Genomic DNA, 12,768 nt, shown 5'->3' with positions numbered 1-12,768 from the left:
TTGGGACTTATGGTGACCTTAAGCTGAACTTGGTGTTGGAGGAAAGTTCTGAGAATGCCTTGGACTGCGAGAAGATCCAACCAGTCCATCCTTAAGGAAATAAAGCCCGACTGCTCATTGGAGGGAAGGATACTAGAGACAAAGTTGAAGTACTTTGGCCACATCATGAGGAGACAGAAAAGCCTAGAGAACACAATTATGCTGGGGAAAGTGGAAGGCAAAAGGAAGAGGGGGCAACCAAGGGCAAGATGGATGGATGGCATCCTTGAAGTGACTGGACTGACCTGGAAGGGGCTTGGGGGCGGTGATGGCCGACAGGGAGCTCTGGCGTGGGCTGGTCCATGAAGTCACGAAGAGTCGGAAACGACTGAATGAATGAACAACAAGAAGCTGAACTTATCAAGGGGTTTTCTTGGCAAGGATTGTTCAGGGTGAGCTTGCCTTTACCTTCCAATGCATTTTCATGGCTGCGTACAGATTGGGCCCCTGGTAGGCAGAGTTGAGGTCCATTAATCAAGCCACTAGACCTCATTAATGTTCTTAACACAGCAGGCAAGAACAGATGCTACAAAAACAGTGCTGTTATGCTAGGTGTTATAAAAGCCATGTCTCTTTCTAAAATGGAGCCCCTAGTGGCACAGTGGGTTAAAGCACTGAGCTGCTGAACTTGCTGATCAAAAGGTTGCAGTTTCGAATCTGGTGAGCTGCATAAGCTTCCGCTGTTAGCCCCAGCTTCTGCCAACCTAGCTATTCAAAAAACATGAAAATGTGAGAAGATCAATAGGTACCGCTCCGGTGGGAAGGTAATGGCATTCCATTTAGTCATGCCAGCCACATGACCTTGGAGGTGTCTATGGACAACACTGGCTCTTTGGCTTAGAAACTGAGATGAGCACCAGTCTCCAGAGTCAGACACGACTGGACTTAATGTCAGGGGAAAACCTTTACCTATCTAAAACAAGTCTTACAGAACAAAGTCACGTGTCTGTTCAGCTTTTGGGAGCCCTGAGGAGATATCCCTCATTGGCCAATGTGTAGCACTTTGCTGGTCTTTTCAGGGTATGTCCACAGGGCATTATATTGAATGAAGCTCCAGCACTCTATCACACTTGCAATCCATTGGAAGCATGTCTCTAGTAACTCACACTTGATTTTACTAGACAGATTCTAATGAGTTAATTAATGGGAACTATTCCAGTCATCAAGTTCTTGTGTTTAACTGAACAAGGATGAATTGCAGGAAATAACTGGTACTAATTCATACCTTATTTCTACGGTTGCAATACATTAAATATTTTTAAAGTAAAAATAACACAAGCTTAGTATTTGCCTAGATCAATATTATACAAGCTTCTGGGAGAAAATATCCAAAGTGATCAAAATGATGGAACTGGCACATCCCGATTGTACAAAATTATTCCCGTGTATTTCCACAAACAAAAATATTCCAATGTTATCATGCTTGTATCTCATGTTTTTAAAAACTGTGCTTAGCTGCACTACTTTATCATTAAATTCACTGGGAAACACATATAGAACATCACCACTTAGATGACTACAATCCTAGATTGCCTACTAAATTAAGTATAGTTTAGTGTCTTCCCAACCCCTCAAAAAGCTGCTGTACCAAGCAGCTGCTGCAAGAAATGTTGGTGGTTTGTTCTGTTAATAGGGGTGTAGTTTCCAATCTCTTTCTTGCTAGCGATCTCTGGTGTATCATTCAGAAGCAGGATCCTTATTGTAGTTTCACACATGGAAAATTACAGGCAGAAAGGGGTGTCAACATGTACCAGTCCCTAGAACTGACCTCCATCACTCACAGCAGCTGCTGCCAAGTAAAGCAAGATTGGAGCATTATGACTGTTGCAATAGTGTTACGATCATAAATATAGGCAGTGTCCAAGTTACAAACATCTGCCTTACAAACTACTCATAATTAAGAATGGAGGTGAGATAACAGGAAATGAGAGAAATCTACCTCCAGGAAGGGAAAGTCGCTTTTTAAAGAGTTATCATGGGGAGAAGGTGTTTCCACTGAAGCTTTTTCATCAAACTTTGTTTCCACCACAAGCCAATTTTTTTCAAAATCCAATTATCATAGGGACAGAAAGTGAGGCAAAATCTTCTGAACTGGGGCACAGACAGCAAGACTAAAACCACAGGAGTGTTAACCCTTCCCTATGCAATACAAGGCTTATAAATATTTTTGGCTGGAGTTACACTTTAAAAATGTACTTGTACATGAAAATGAACCAGCTATAGATGTCTTAACTGTAGGATATGCATCCATAACTAATAGCGAAACCTTTTGTAGAGGCCTATTTCACACTGATCTTCAGATGCTGGGCAGAGGCGCTGCATTTTGTACTCTATTGCTTGCTTGTCATTGTCTTGGTTAACCATTCCAAGAGATCATTTCCTGCTGTGAAATGTAATTATTTATAATTTTTCTGTGGAAATTGGGGTTGATTTATTTCCATTGAGAAGTTGTAACATTTCCATAACTGTCTTGTTGGCTCTTTGTCAGAAACAGTACTAGCCAACCAAAGCGGTATCGTGTGTGATGCATACAAGCTTGGAGGCACATAGAAGCAACAATGCTATATTTTTTGTGACTTGATTTGGAGTACTAGCCATTGAAGCAGTGTTTCTCAACCTGGGGTTTGGGGGGGTCGTCAAAGACCTTCAGAAAACACACATTTTTATGGTCTTAGGAACCCCTTTGACAGAGAAGGCTGAAGATCTCTCTGCCTTTTCTTCTCTTCCTTTTTGGAAACAGACTGCGTATCCTCCCACCAAAAGCCCTCCTCCTGCTATGATTGGTCAACCGCTGAATCAAGGGGGGGGGGTTGCTTCTGAGACTCCAAGTGGGGAGGGGAGAGCAGGTGTGCCCTCTCCTAAATTGCTGCCAATTCCTCCCAAATCTCAATATTTTCTGTTGGTCATGAGGGTTCTGTGTGGGAGGTTTGATCCAATTCTATTGTTGGTGGGGTTCAGAATGCTCTTTGATTGTAGGTGAACTATAAATACCAGCAACTACAACTCCCAAATGTCAAGGTCTATTTTTGCCAAACTCCACCAGTGTTCACATTTGGGTATATTGAGTATTCGTGCCAAGTTTAGTCCAGATCAATCATTGTTTGAATCCACAGTGGTCTCTGGATGTTGGTGAACTACAACTCCAAAACTCAGGGTCAATGCCCACCAAACCCTTCCATTATTTTCTGTTGGTCATGAGAGTGTTGTGTGTGCCAAATTTGGTTCAATTTCATTGCTGGTGGAGTTCAGAATGCTCTTTGATTGTAGGTGAACTATAAATCACAGCAACTACAACTCCCAAATGACAAAATCAATACCCTCCCAACCCCATCAGTATTCAAATTAGGGCATATCAGATATTTATGCCAAATTTGGTCTAGTGAATGAAAATACATCCTGCATATCAGATATTTACATTACGATTCATAGCAGTAGCGAGATTACAGTTATGAAGTAGCAACAAAAATAATTTTATGGTTGGGGGGTCACCACAATATGAGGAACTGGACTAAGGGGTTGCAGCATTAGGAAGGTTGAGAAACACTGTTGTACAGGAAATATAAAATGGGCACTGCTTTCGTTACTAATAAAAGACCAAGCAACTTGCAAACAAAAGGCCATTTCATGTAATATTTTATTACCCCACATGAATTAAACAAATCAACCTGGAAATACCACCAATATACAGGGAAGAAAAAAATGTTATTTACAAGATGGAGACACAACACCCCATAATAAATTTAAATGTACAGATTTTTTTTTATATAAAGAAACCAAGGAAACAGTAAGGGGAAGGGTGAGGGAGGAAGGGGAATTGCCCTTTTAAAATTAAATTGTCATCAATTTAGTTTTCAGTCCACGTCTCCAGTGTCAATGGAACTTGAAAATCATTAAATAATAGCATCTGTGACATATAGAACATTGACAATTTAAATACATTAATTATAATTCTAAATAAATATCGGGCGAAGGAGGCTGCTTTGAGTGCTCAGCTCCATTGACCTGTGTTTAAAATGGCAGAACAATTCATTTCTTGCTCCTCGGATAGAAAGCTCCAAATCCCTGCTCAGAAGTCGTGGGAGTTCCATCAGTGTTTTGAGTACCAGTTTAGTGACGAAGTTCTGTTTTTCTCATTCATTCAGTTGGTCTTTTGTTATATAAAACTCAAAGAGGAAGAAAAGCCAAGAATGAGATTTCTAAAAATGATCCCTATTGACCAACTGCTTAGTTGTAATTGCACATACAATAAAAAGAAATTGCAGAATGTACAGGAGAAGGGTTTTCTTAGGAGCGTCATTGTAACACCTGTAAAAATTAAAAGTGATCCTGTGCTCCCAACTTGGCTTTTTTGTTTGTTTTTTTGACCAGGCCATCCTGGTCATCAACCAAAACTGATTTTGTTTTTGTTTCCAGATAAACCCATGGGCATGGCTCATTTTGGCATCACTCCATAGGGATATAAAACCAGCAGCGCTGAGACAAAGGCTGCTATCTGAATCTCAATCACCATTTGGGAACCAGATGACAGGTTAGAACAGGGAGCATCACAGATCATCATTATCACTTGGGTAAAGTGCTCAACAGGCAGTCTATAAAGTGGGTCCCTTGCCAACTGGGGATTGCTAATTCCAAGATATATTTTAACAGAGCAAAAGCAGCAGCAATAAGGTGCGTGGGGTGAAGAGAAGAGGGAAAGTCCTGAGACTACACAGAGGTCAGTTGGCTGGGAAAAGCCGCGAACCTGATTTGAAAGAAGAAAAAGGTAAAGCAGGTTTAGTGTTTGCTGGCTTCTTTGCCAGACCGAGGAGGTTGAAAACATTCAAGTCGATACCATGATAAGACTTGGAAGAAATTTAACCACGTAGAAGGGCTAGCATCCCAAATTGCTCTTTTTCCCAGTCCGTGGCTAATAAATGTCGACAGTGATTCTGATTTCAGTTTCTGTTTACAACTTCAAGTTGCATTATACCTCTGTTTTACAAACTGACATACAAGGAAAGCTCTGGGATGGAGAGGAGAGATCCATCTCTCTCTACCCAATGGGTGTAAAAGAGCGGAAATGATGCCTTATCCTCGTTCTTTCATGCCATCTCTCCAATTATGGTTCCTGATGCAAATGAATTGCAGCACAAGAGGAAAGCAGAATGAAAGCAATATTTTGAATGCTTGCCACTTCAAATTGTGTCCTCTGCATTTTAATTTTTTTTTCACAGCACTTGTTATACAAAAAAGGGAGACAACATTATGGACCCTACTTAAGGCTTTAATGTTCCCCAAGACCATCTGTAAGACCTGCTTGCTTAATGCTACGCTTAGAATACATTCCAAGAAAAATTCATCTTGAGATGAGGAAGATAACCTTTCAGAATTGCATTTAAACAATTCCCAAAGGTACAGAACTGATCCTGCTAAACAGGAGCACAGCTTCAATTTCATAGAAAGGGCAACTCTGTTCTTATATGGGATGAACACACAAAAATGACAAGATATAGATCCTGGGAGTTAGCCAAAAAAAAAATGGTACCATACTCAAGAACAATTTATTTGGAAGATATTCCCATTGATCTGTCTTGACTGGTCAGTTGACGACAGAAACTGATGGGAGCGTTTAAGGCACCACTGAGAGAAGGGAACAAATGAGTTCTTTAAATCAGTATTACTCTAAATTAGGGAAAGAAGACAGCAGTGTAGCAGTCTTCAAGGCACACTCTTCTGTTGGAAAAGCTATAATGTGTAGAAGGAGGAAACAATTTGCTGGTCAACCAATGAAAATTGCTGGTTCCTTACTTTAGATCGGGAGATGGGGTGGTTCAAAACAGTTTGGGGAAATGGAAATGTTTTAAAAGGAAGATATATCTGGTCTTCCACCTGCCAGCATAAATTGAAACCCAGCAACAGCCAAAGGAAATCACCATCTATCATTTCAGAGAAAGTGGACTGCAATGACAAGCTCCAGTGTTTCTCCCATTTTTTTTAATGGATCCAAACTGGAAACATGAAATTGGACAGCTAGTATTGGCCTTTCTGGTAGTCCAGTCAGGCTTCTTTCAAATATAAAGGCGTAAGGAAGCCTTGGAGCAGTGGTTCTCAACCTATGGTTCCCTGGGTGTTTTGGCCTACAACCCCCAGAAATCCCATCCAGTTTACCAGCTGTTAAGATTTCTGGGGGTTGAAGGCCAAAACATCTGGGATCCACAGGTTGAGAACCACTGCCTTAGAGACTTCTTCCTATGTAAAGAAATCTTCTCCTGCAACCCTAAAGTGTGCTTCCTTGACAAGGCCCGGACTAAGACCCTTTTACTGAAACATTTTGTGATGTCTCCACTATATGAACCAGGAATAGGGAACATGAAAGAACAGCGGGTTTTCTTTTTTAAGTACTTCATGTAGGTGAGTTGCAAGCAATTCCAGTTCAGTTCTTCAGTGCAGTATTGCTCAATTCATTTGCAGGGCGAACTAGCCCACACAGCAACTTGCAGACCCATTGAGGGAGGGGTTACCATCACCTACACTTCATGTTCTGCCCATGTGGCTTCTGGTAGACAGCCCAGCATTCCTGTTTCCCTTTGTGAAATCTGCCCATGCTTCCCAAGAACATGCAATATCAAGGAAAACAGGACAACTGAGACTGCTGCGCTGTGGCTGCCACGCAAGAGTAAGAAAGATAGAAGGAAGGAAGAGAGAGAGAGAGAGAGGGGGGGAACCCTGGGAAGCACAGCTAGGCTTACTATGGGCCACACATCAACCAGCAGGAAAGGGGGCATTATTAGTGCAACAAACAGCTACAGGTAGCAAGTGGAGAGCCATTTTATATTTAAAAATCCAAGAAAAGAGGGGGAGCAGGAGTTTGCATTCAAGCAGAAGGCCAAGTTGTGCTGATGAAGGTCTCCTCTTTCCTCCTTTCTGTTCCCTCTGTTCATCCCACCCACCTGTAACCAGAAGGCATATGACAAACTTCATTTTGGTTTTCCCACAAAGCAAAAAGCAGTGTACGGTGGTGGGGAATTAATCTTACACTGGGCCCACAAACATCTTTACATCAATTGAGGTGTTGTGGAAAATTCTTTGGGAGGCAGATTTCCTTCTCACCGGCACTTCTTCATGTAGATTGATTCCTTAGTTGGTTTTCTTTTTTGTCTTGCTGGTTATTTATTTGTAGAAATGTTTTTAGACCATTGACACAATGAAACCATGATGGGGGAGAAAAAGAAAACAAAAAATAATAAGAGAAAATTGCACTTTGTCCATTGAAAGAAAGAAAGGAAGGCATCCTCCACTTTGAGGCCTCTTCTCCACTTGGCACCAGAAAAATATAGTCTTTAAAAAGGTTTTCCAGTGGTACCAGATCTCTACCATCATGCTTCATTCTACCTTGTTCCAGGTGCTATTTTTTTTGTACTCAACCAGTCCGCCAATAAGGCTGTTTTTGAGGCATTCAAAGTGCAAAAGAATCCAAGGCAAGGTTGTCACGAAGCACCGATTAAAGCGTATTTGGTTCCAGTCTCAGCCACTGCAAACCCTGGCGGGTGTAGTGTACCAGTTCGATCATACTGCTGTTCAGTGAGAGGTTGCAGGCGGCAGCGTTGAGATCAGAAAAAAATTCTGAAAGAGACGAGGTGGAGAAGAAATGTTTGCTTCACATCTGGCTTCATAACAGTTGCTATTCATTTACCAATACTCAAAGTTTTTTTTTTTGAGGGAGGGGGAGATTAACTCTTAAATAAATCAACAGATTTCCCCATTGCTGTGTGTAAGGTTACAAAAGGGAAAGAATGACAATATATTGAGCACTGGGGAGGGAAAGGGGAAGCTGAAGGAGGAAGATGCTGCTGGTCTGGGCCTGTAGGAAGGAAGAAACAAAAAGTGTGTTCCCAAATGGAGGGCACATCTTTTTTTCTTTTTCCTTTGGAACGAAGACCATCTACTTCCTCTTCCGAATTTGCTTCCCTTTCCCTACCCACCAGTAAGGAGTTCAAACGGGGACTAGATGGTACTGAAGAGTAAGAAAATAGTCCCCTGTGTCATTTTGTCCAAAAAGAATCAAACACTAGACATAAGCTGTATCCACACTGCTAAACTTTAGCAATTTGACACCACATTATCTTCCATGGCTCAATGCTATGGAATTCTGGGATTTGTATATTTCTGACATATTTATCCTTTTCTGATAGAAAACTCTGACAAATAAACCACAAGTCCCAGGATTCCATAAGATGGCGCTATGGCAGGTAACGTGGTGTCAAACTAATAATAATAAAATAATAAAAACTTTATTTATACCCTGCTACCATCTCCCCAAGGGATTCGGTGTGGTTTACATGAGGCTGAGCCCATAGAACAACAATAATAAAAGCAATAACAAAACATCAATACAAAACAATAAAAATAAATCTCATAAAAATAAACAATTAACAGTAACAACAACCATTTAAAAACCTATGGCTGGGCCAAATGTGATAATTAAAAATTAATGCTGGGCATGAACAAGGTAATATACTGGGATAAAAAATTTGGTGAGAGATGGGGCGAGCCAACAATCCTAAATCAATGATAAAGTGCATTTAGAGGACCTATTGCTGACAGTATTTCCTTATTCTGGGAAGGAACACTGGAACAACCACGTTTTCAGGCTCCTCCTAAAGACTGCCAAAGTTGGGGCATGTCTGATGTCCTTGGGCAGTGAGTTCCAGAGTCGAGGGGCCACTACCGAGAAGGCCCTCTCCCTACGATAACTACAATAATTCTGCAGTGTGGAAGGTCTCAACATCTCAATTCAAGTGCTGGATACGGCTGAATGAAATTTACTTAGCAAAAAATGTTTACTATAGGTGCAATAGAAGCAGAAGACAAACAGAACAAAGATTGAAAGTAGCCAAGCATTGATAAATATGCAGGGGATGTGATCTAACAATATCTTGCCAATCAGCACTGGTTATTCCAATATGACCTTGCATTTATACAAATGTGTGCTCACGCCCTTCTTGCATCACTACAACATCTGCTGCTAATACTGATGTGAAGATCTTGCTCCTATCTTGTCTTCATGTGCTCCTATCTTGTCTTGAATCTGTCTAAGTCAGCACAGATTCATCTAGCTCAGTTGACAATCTACTTTGCATGCCAGCAGCTCTCCATAGTATCATACCAGTCTTCTTCCCAGCTATGCTATGGAGTTATGGGGCCCTTCCAAATGGAAAAACAAAGTTTCAAGATGCTACATGCACAACTATTACCCATAACGCAAGGGAGTCAATGCTTACTCTTATTCCTCTTGGCCAAAACATCAGCTTGTTCCCAGAGATCATAGGCATAGAGAATATAGGAAGTGATGTTGACAAAGGAAGAGGTGATGGTTGGGATATAAGGAGGAACGTTGATGGAAGAGCCAATGCCACCACTCCCGCAGCTGCTGGCAGTGGAGCCCGTCTGGGAGCTTACAGAGCCGGCTGGAGAGGGCATCGGGGAAAGAGGAGAAGGCGTGCCCGTACTCCTGTAGGACAAAACACAGCAAGGAATGTTATCACCATTTCTAACTGATTGAATTCAAATGTGAAGGTAGAAGAGTAGGGTACCAAAGCAGGTCTACTGAGACAGAAAGCAAAAAAGGAGCCTCACATTTTGCAGAAGTACATATCTGTTCAGGGAAGGGGAACACAAAAATCCAGGAATGAAATAGAAAGGTATTCTGTATGAGAAGCATCTATGCTGCAAAATTTTATCCTATTTAATCTGAGAAAATATCCACAATGCTGTCTTCATAAGATGAGGTTTGGCATTCTGTTATTCAGACACACACATAGTCTTCTGGCTTTTTCAGTAAGGACATACTTAATGAACAGTTATCACTTGTGAATCTGGGCATTAAAATGTCCTCTCTTTACCTGTCAGCATGCAGTCCTAACAATGTAGGACATAGTCCTTTTAACCTACCACATAAAGCCTGGCTATGTCCAGATATTATTATCCCAGTAGGTTCACACAACTCTAGATGGGAACTTGAAATAGATACTTTTGGGAACCACTGTTTCCAGAAGCACTGCTCAGTCTCATGGATTTGGAGATCTAGGCTGCTGTGGCACCGACAGGCCCAGGAGGACCTTGCCATAGCCCTCCTCAAGGCTGGTGTGGCAGCAACAAGCCCAGGTGGGCCTCGTCATCACCTACTCTAGGCTGTCGCAGCACCAACAAGCCCAGGAGGGTCTTGCCATTGCTCTCCTCAAAGCCAGCATGGCACCAACAGGCCCAGGAGGACCTCGCCATCGCCCTTCTCAAGGCAAGCATGGCACCAACAGGCCCAGGAGGACCTTGCCATTGCCCTTCTCTGGGCTGCTGTGGCACCAAGAGCCCCCCCCCCCCCCAAGAGAGTAACTTTGCCAAACTCTCCTCAAAGGAGAGTTTTATGGAATATTGCAATTAGTCTTCTGTAAGGAGAATTAATTGAAAATAATTCACTGGAAATCGGAATCCCCTTTAGTGGAGTACAGGACTGTAAGTTGACAGTACAGTTATGAGTTTCAAGTGTAAAGAGCAACAGGAACCCTTAGTACACCACCATAACAGTGTTTATTAAATTGATTTAAAATTCATTTAAACTCAAAGGATAGAGCTTGAATCATACAATTAAAAATTCAGATTTTCCTTTTTTAAACAATGTGTACATTCAGTCCTACCTTGCGACACATGGGGAAGGTGCTTGAGTGATTTTTGAAGAACTCTGCAACAAGGAACGAAATTCTAGTTATTTCATAATTACATCAGTTTGACCAGTTTGCAAGTTGAAAGCTTTGAAGCCATCTTAGAAGATGCCAAATGTAAACCAAACATGTATCCAAGATATAAGGAAATGAAAACATAACATAATGAACTTCTAAGGCAGATCAAGCTTGTCTGTTAAATTCAGGTGCAAGATTTACACCTTATTCCATGACAATCATCTCCATAGTCATTGTCACTTCTTTTATTTATTTATACCCTGCTGTCCTCCGAATAATAAACTTCCAACCCATAAAAAACTAACCATTAAAAAGAACAATAAATAAAGGTGTCAATGAAAGGCGCTTTCTCCCTGAGCACTCGGCCCTCCAAGGTCTGCCAAAGAAGAAAGATCTTTACATAGCTATGTTCAGAAGAAACAACCTTGGTCTGATAAAACTCCAGCTTATCAAACCTTGGCTAAAATCCTACATCAGGGAGGCAAAGCGTAATGCTCCACCTGCAAAGTTTGCTGCTCTCCCCACTCTAACAGATGTCAAGCCCCCCAAAAAAGAGAGGAAAAGGAGGCAATTCAGATGACCAAGAAGTAGCTGGGCTAGATTTGGATGCTCTCATAGATTGAGTATATCTTTTCTGGGAGCCCAGAGCAGCTGCAATTTCACAGACTGAAGTGTATCCCCTTCACATTTCCACTTGTAAGCATCAAGACCAGATCCTCCCAGGGCTTGGCAACTACCAGAGGGAGATTTCATACAGAGTGCCCTGTTTAGAAAGAGATATACACTGGGCCCTTGGTATCCGCTGGGGTTCGGTTTCAGAGTCCTCTGTGGATACCAAAATCTGTGGATGCTAAAGCCCTATTATATGCAATGGCATAGTAAGTATTAGTTATTTTTAATATTTTCAAGAACTATTGGATCTGTGATACAGAAATTATATGTACAAAGAGCCAACTATGTGTGTGTTTAAGACACACAAGTCACTAAAGTTACGCCTCCTAATGTGTTGTGCTTGTGCACTCTCTGTTTCTCTTTTGGATGCCTTAATTCAAGAGTTCTGTCATGTGCCATTAATTCAAGTCCTCTTTTGTATGCCTCAATGCGGCAGTTTCTGATTAAGTACAAACTTGGAAATTATAACTTAAAGTCTAACTACAATCTATATGTTTAAACCAGGATCAAGTATGCAATCTTGGTTTCTATTTAGAATTTAAATAATGGTATCCTAGTTTGAATGGAACTGAAAGGCAATTTTCTGTTACCACCAGCCCTGAAACACTGAATACAGCTCATGAAAGACAGGACCAAATGAGAGAGGAAAACAAGCACATTCTGTCTGAGTTTTATCCAATGCAATTAGATTATGATTATTATGCCTGAACCAGACTATACTCTGCTTGAAGTGACCTACAGTAGTCACATGGGAGAAGCCACACATTCATGTTAAGATTGCTGCTATTATGCAAAAAAAAATTCTTTTCACAGCTGGGAAGCTGCGATCACGTATAAGTTTGCAGCTCCCAGGATAGCAGCTTCACTACTTATGTGCACAAGCCACTAGACCACAACATATCAGAAGAAGCCATTCAAAGGTTGAAAGGTTTTTATAAGCACCACATTCCACCATCACTTTGAAATTAATGCTTTTATCCTCTACCTTGAAGTGTTCATTAAGGGTCCGGGAATACTTTATTGCTGTGTCCTTTTTGTAGCGAAACATGGCCATGTACAGAATGGCTTGGCAGCGCATGCTGTGGAAACACAATGAACACAGAAGATATGAACCTGCCTTACAATGAGTCAGATGATTGATCTATCCAGTTTATAGAATCATAGAATCAAAGAGTTGGAAGAGACCTCATGGGCCATCCAGTCCAACCCCTTGACAAGAAGCAGGAATATTGCATGCAAATAACCCCTGACAGATGGCTATCCAGCCTCTGTTTAAAAGCTTCCAAAGAAGGAGCCTCCACCACACTCCGGGGCAGAGAGTTCCACTGCTGAATGGCTCTCACAG

General features: G+C 41.4%; 1 protein-coding gene across 5 annotated transcripts in view; it reads right to left on the bottom strand.

Annotated features, from left to right (window-relative positions):
* Positions 1 to 3,655: 3,655 nt before the first annotated feature.
* The window catches only part of AFF1 (ALF transcription elongation factor 1), a 182,109-nt gene continuing 172,996 nt past the window's right edge, over positions 3,656 to 12,768 (bottom strand). For all 5 annotated transcript variants that reach the window (XM_060779266.2, XM_060779267.2, XM_060779271.2 and 2 more), the window contains 4 exons: positions 12,409 to 12,502; positions 10,710 to 10,753; positions 9,300 to 9,529; positions 3,656 to 7,641 (listed from right to left, as the gene is read on the bottom strand). In XM_060779266.2, the coding sequence (XP_060635249.2) occupies positions 7,520 to 7,641; positions 9,300 to 9,529; positions 10,710 to 10,753; positions 12,409 to 12,502 (490 nt within the window). In that variant the 3' untranslated portion in view covers positions 3,656 to 7,519. The remainder of the gene's footprint in view (positions 7,642 to 9,299; positions 9,530 to 10,709; positions 10,754 to 12,408; positions 12,503 to 12,768) is intronic.

The sequence above is a fragment of the Anolis sagrei genome, chromosome 5 (genome assembly GCF_037176765.1).
Source record: "Anolis sagrei isolate rAnoSag1 chromosome 5, rAnoSag1.mat, whole genome shotgun sequence".
NCBI classification, from domain to species: domain Eukaryota; kingdom Metazoa; phylum Chordata; class Lepidosauria; order Squamata; family Dactyloidae; genus Anolis; species Anolis sagrei.
This window is presented reverse-complemented; position numbering and strand designations above follow the sequence as displayed.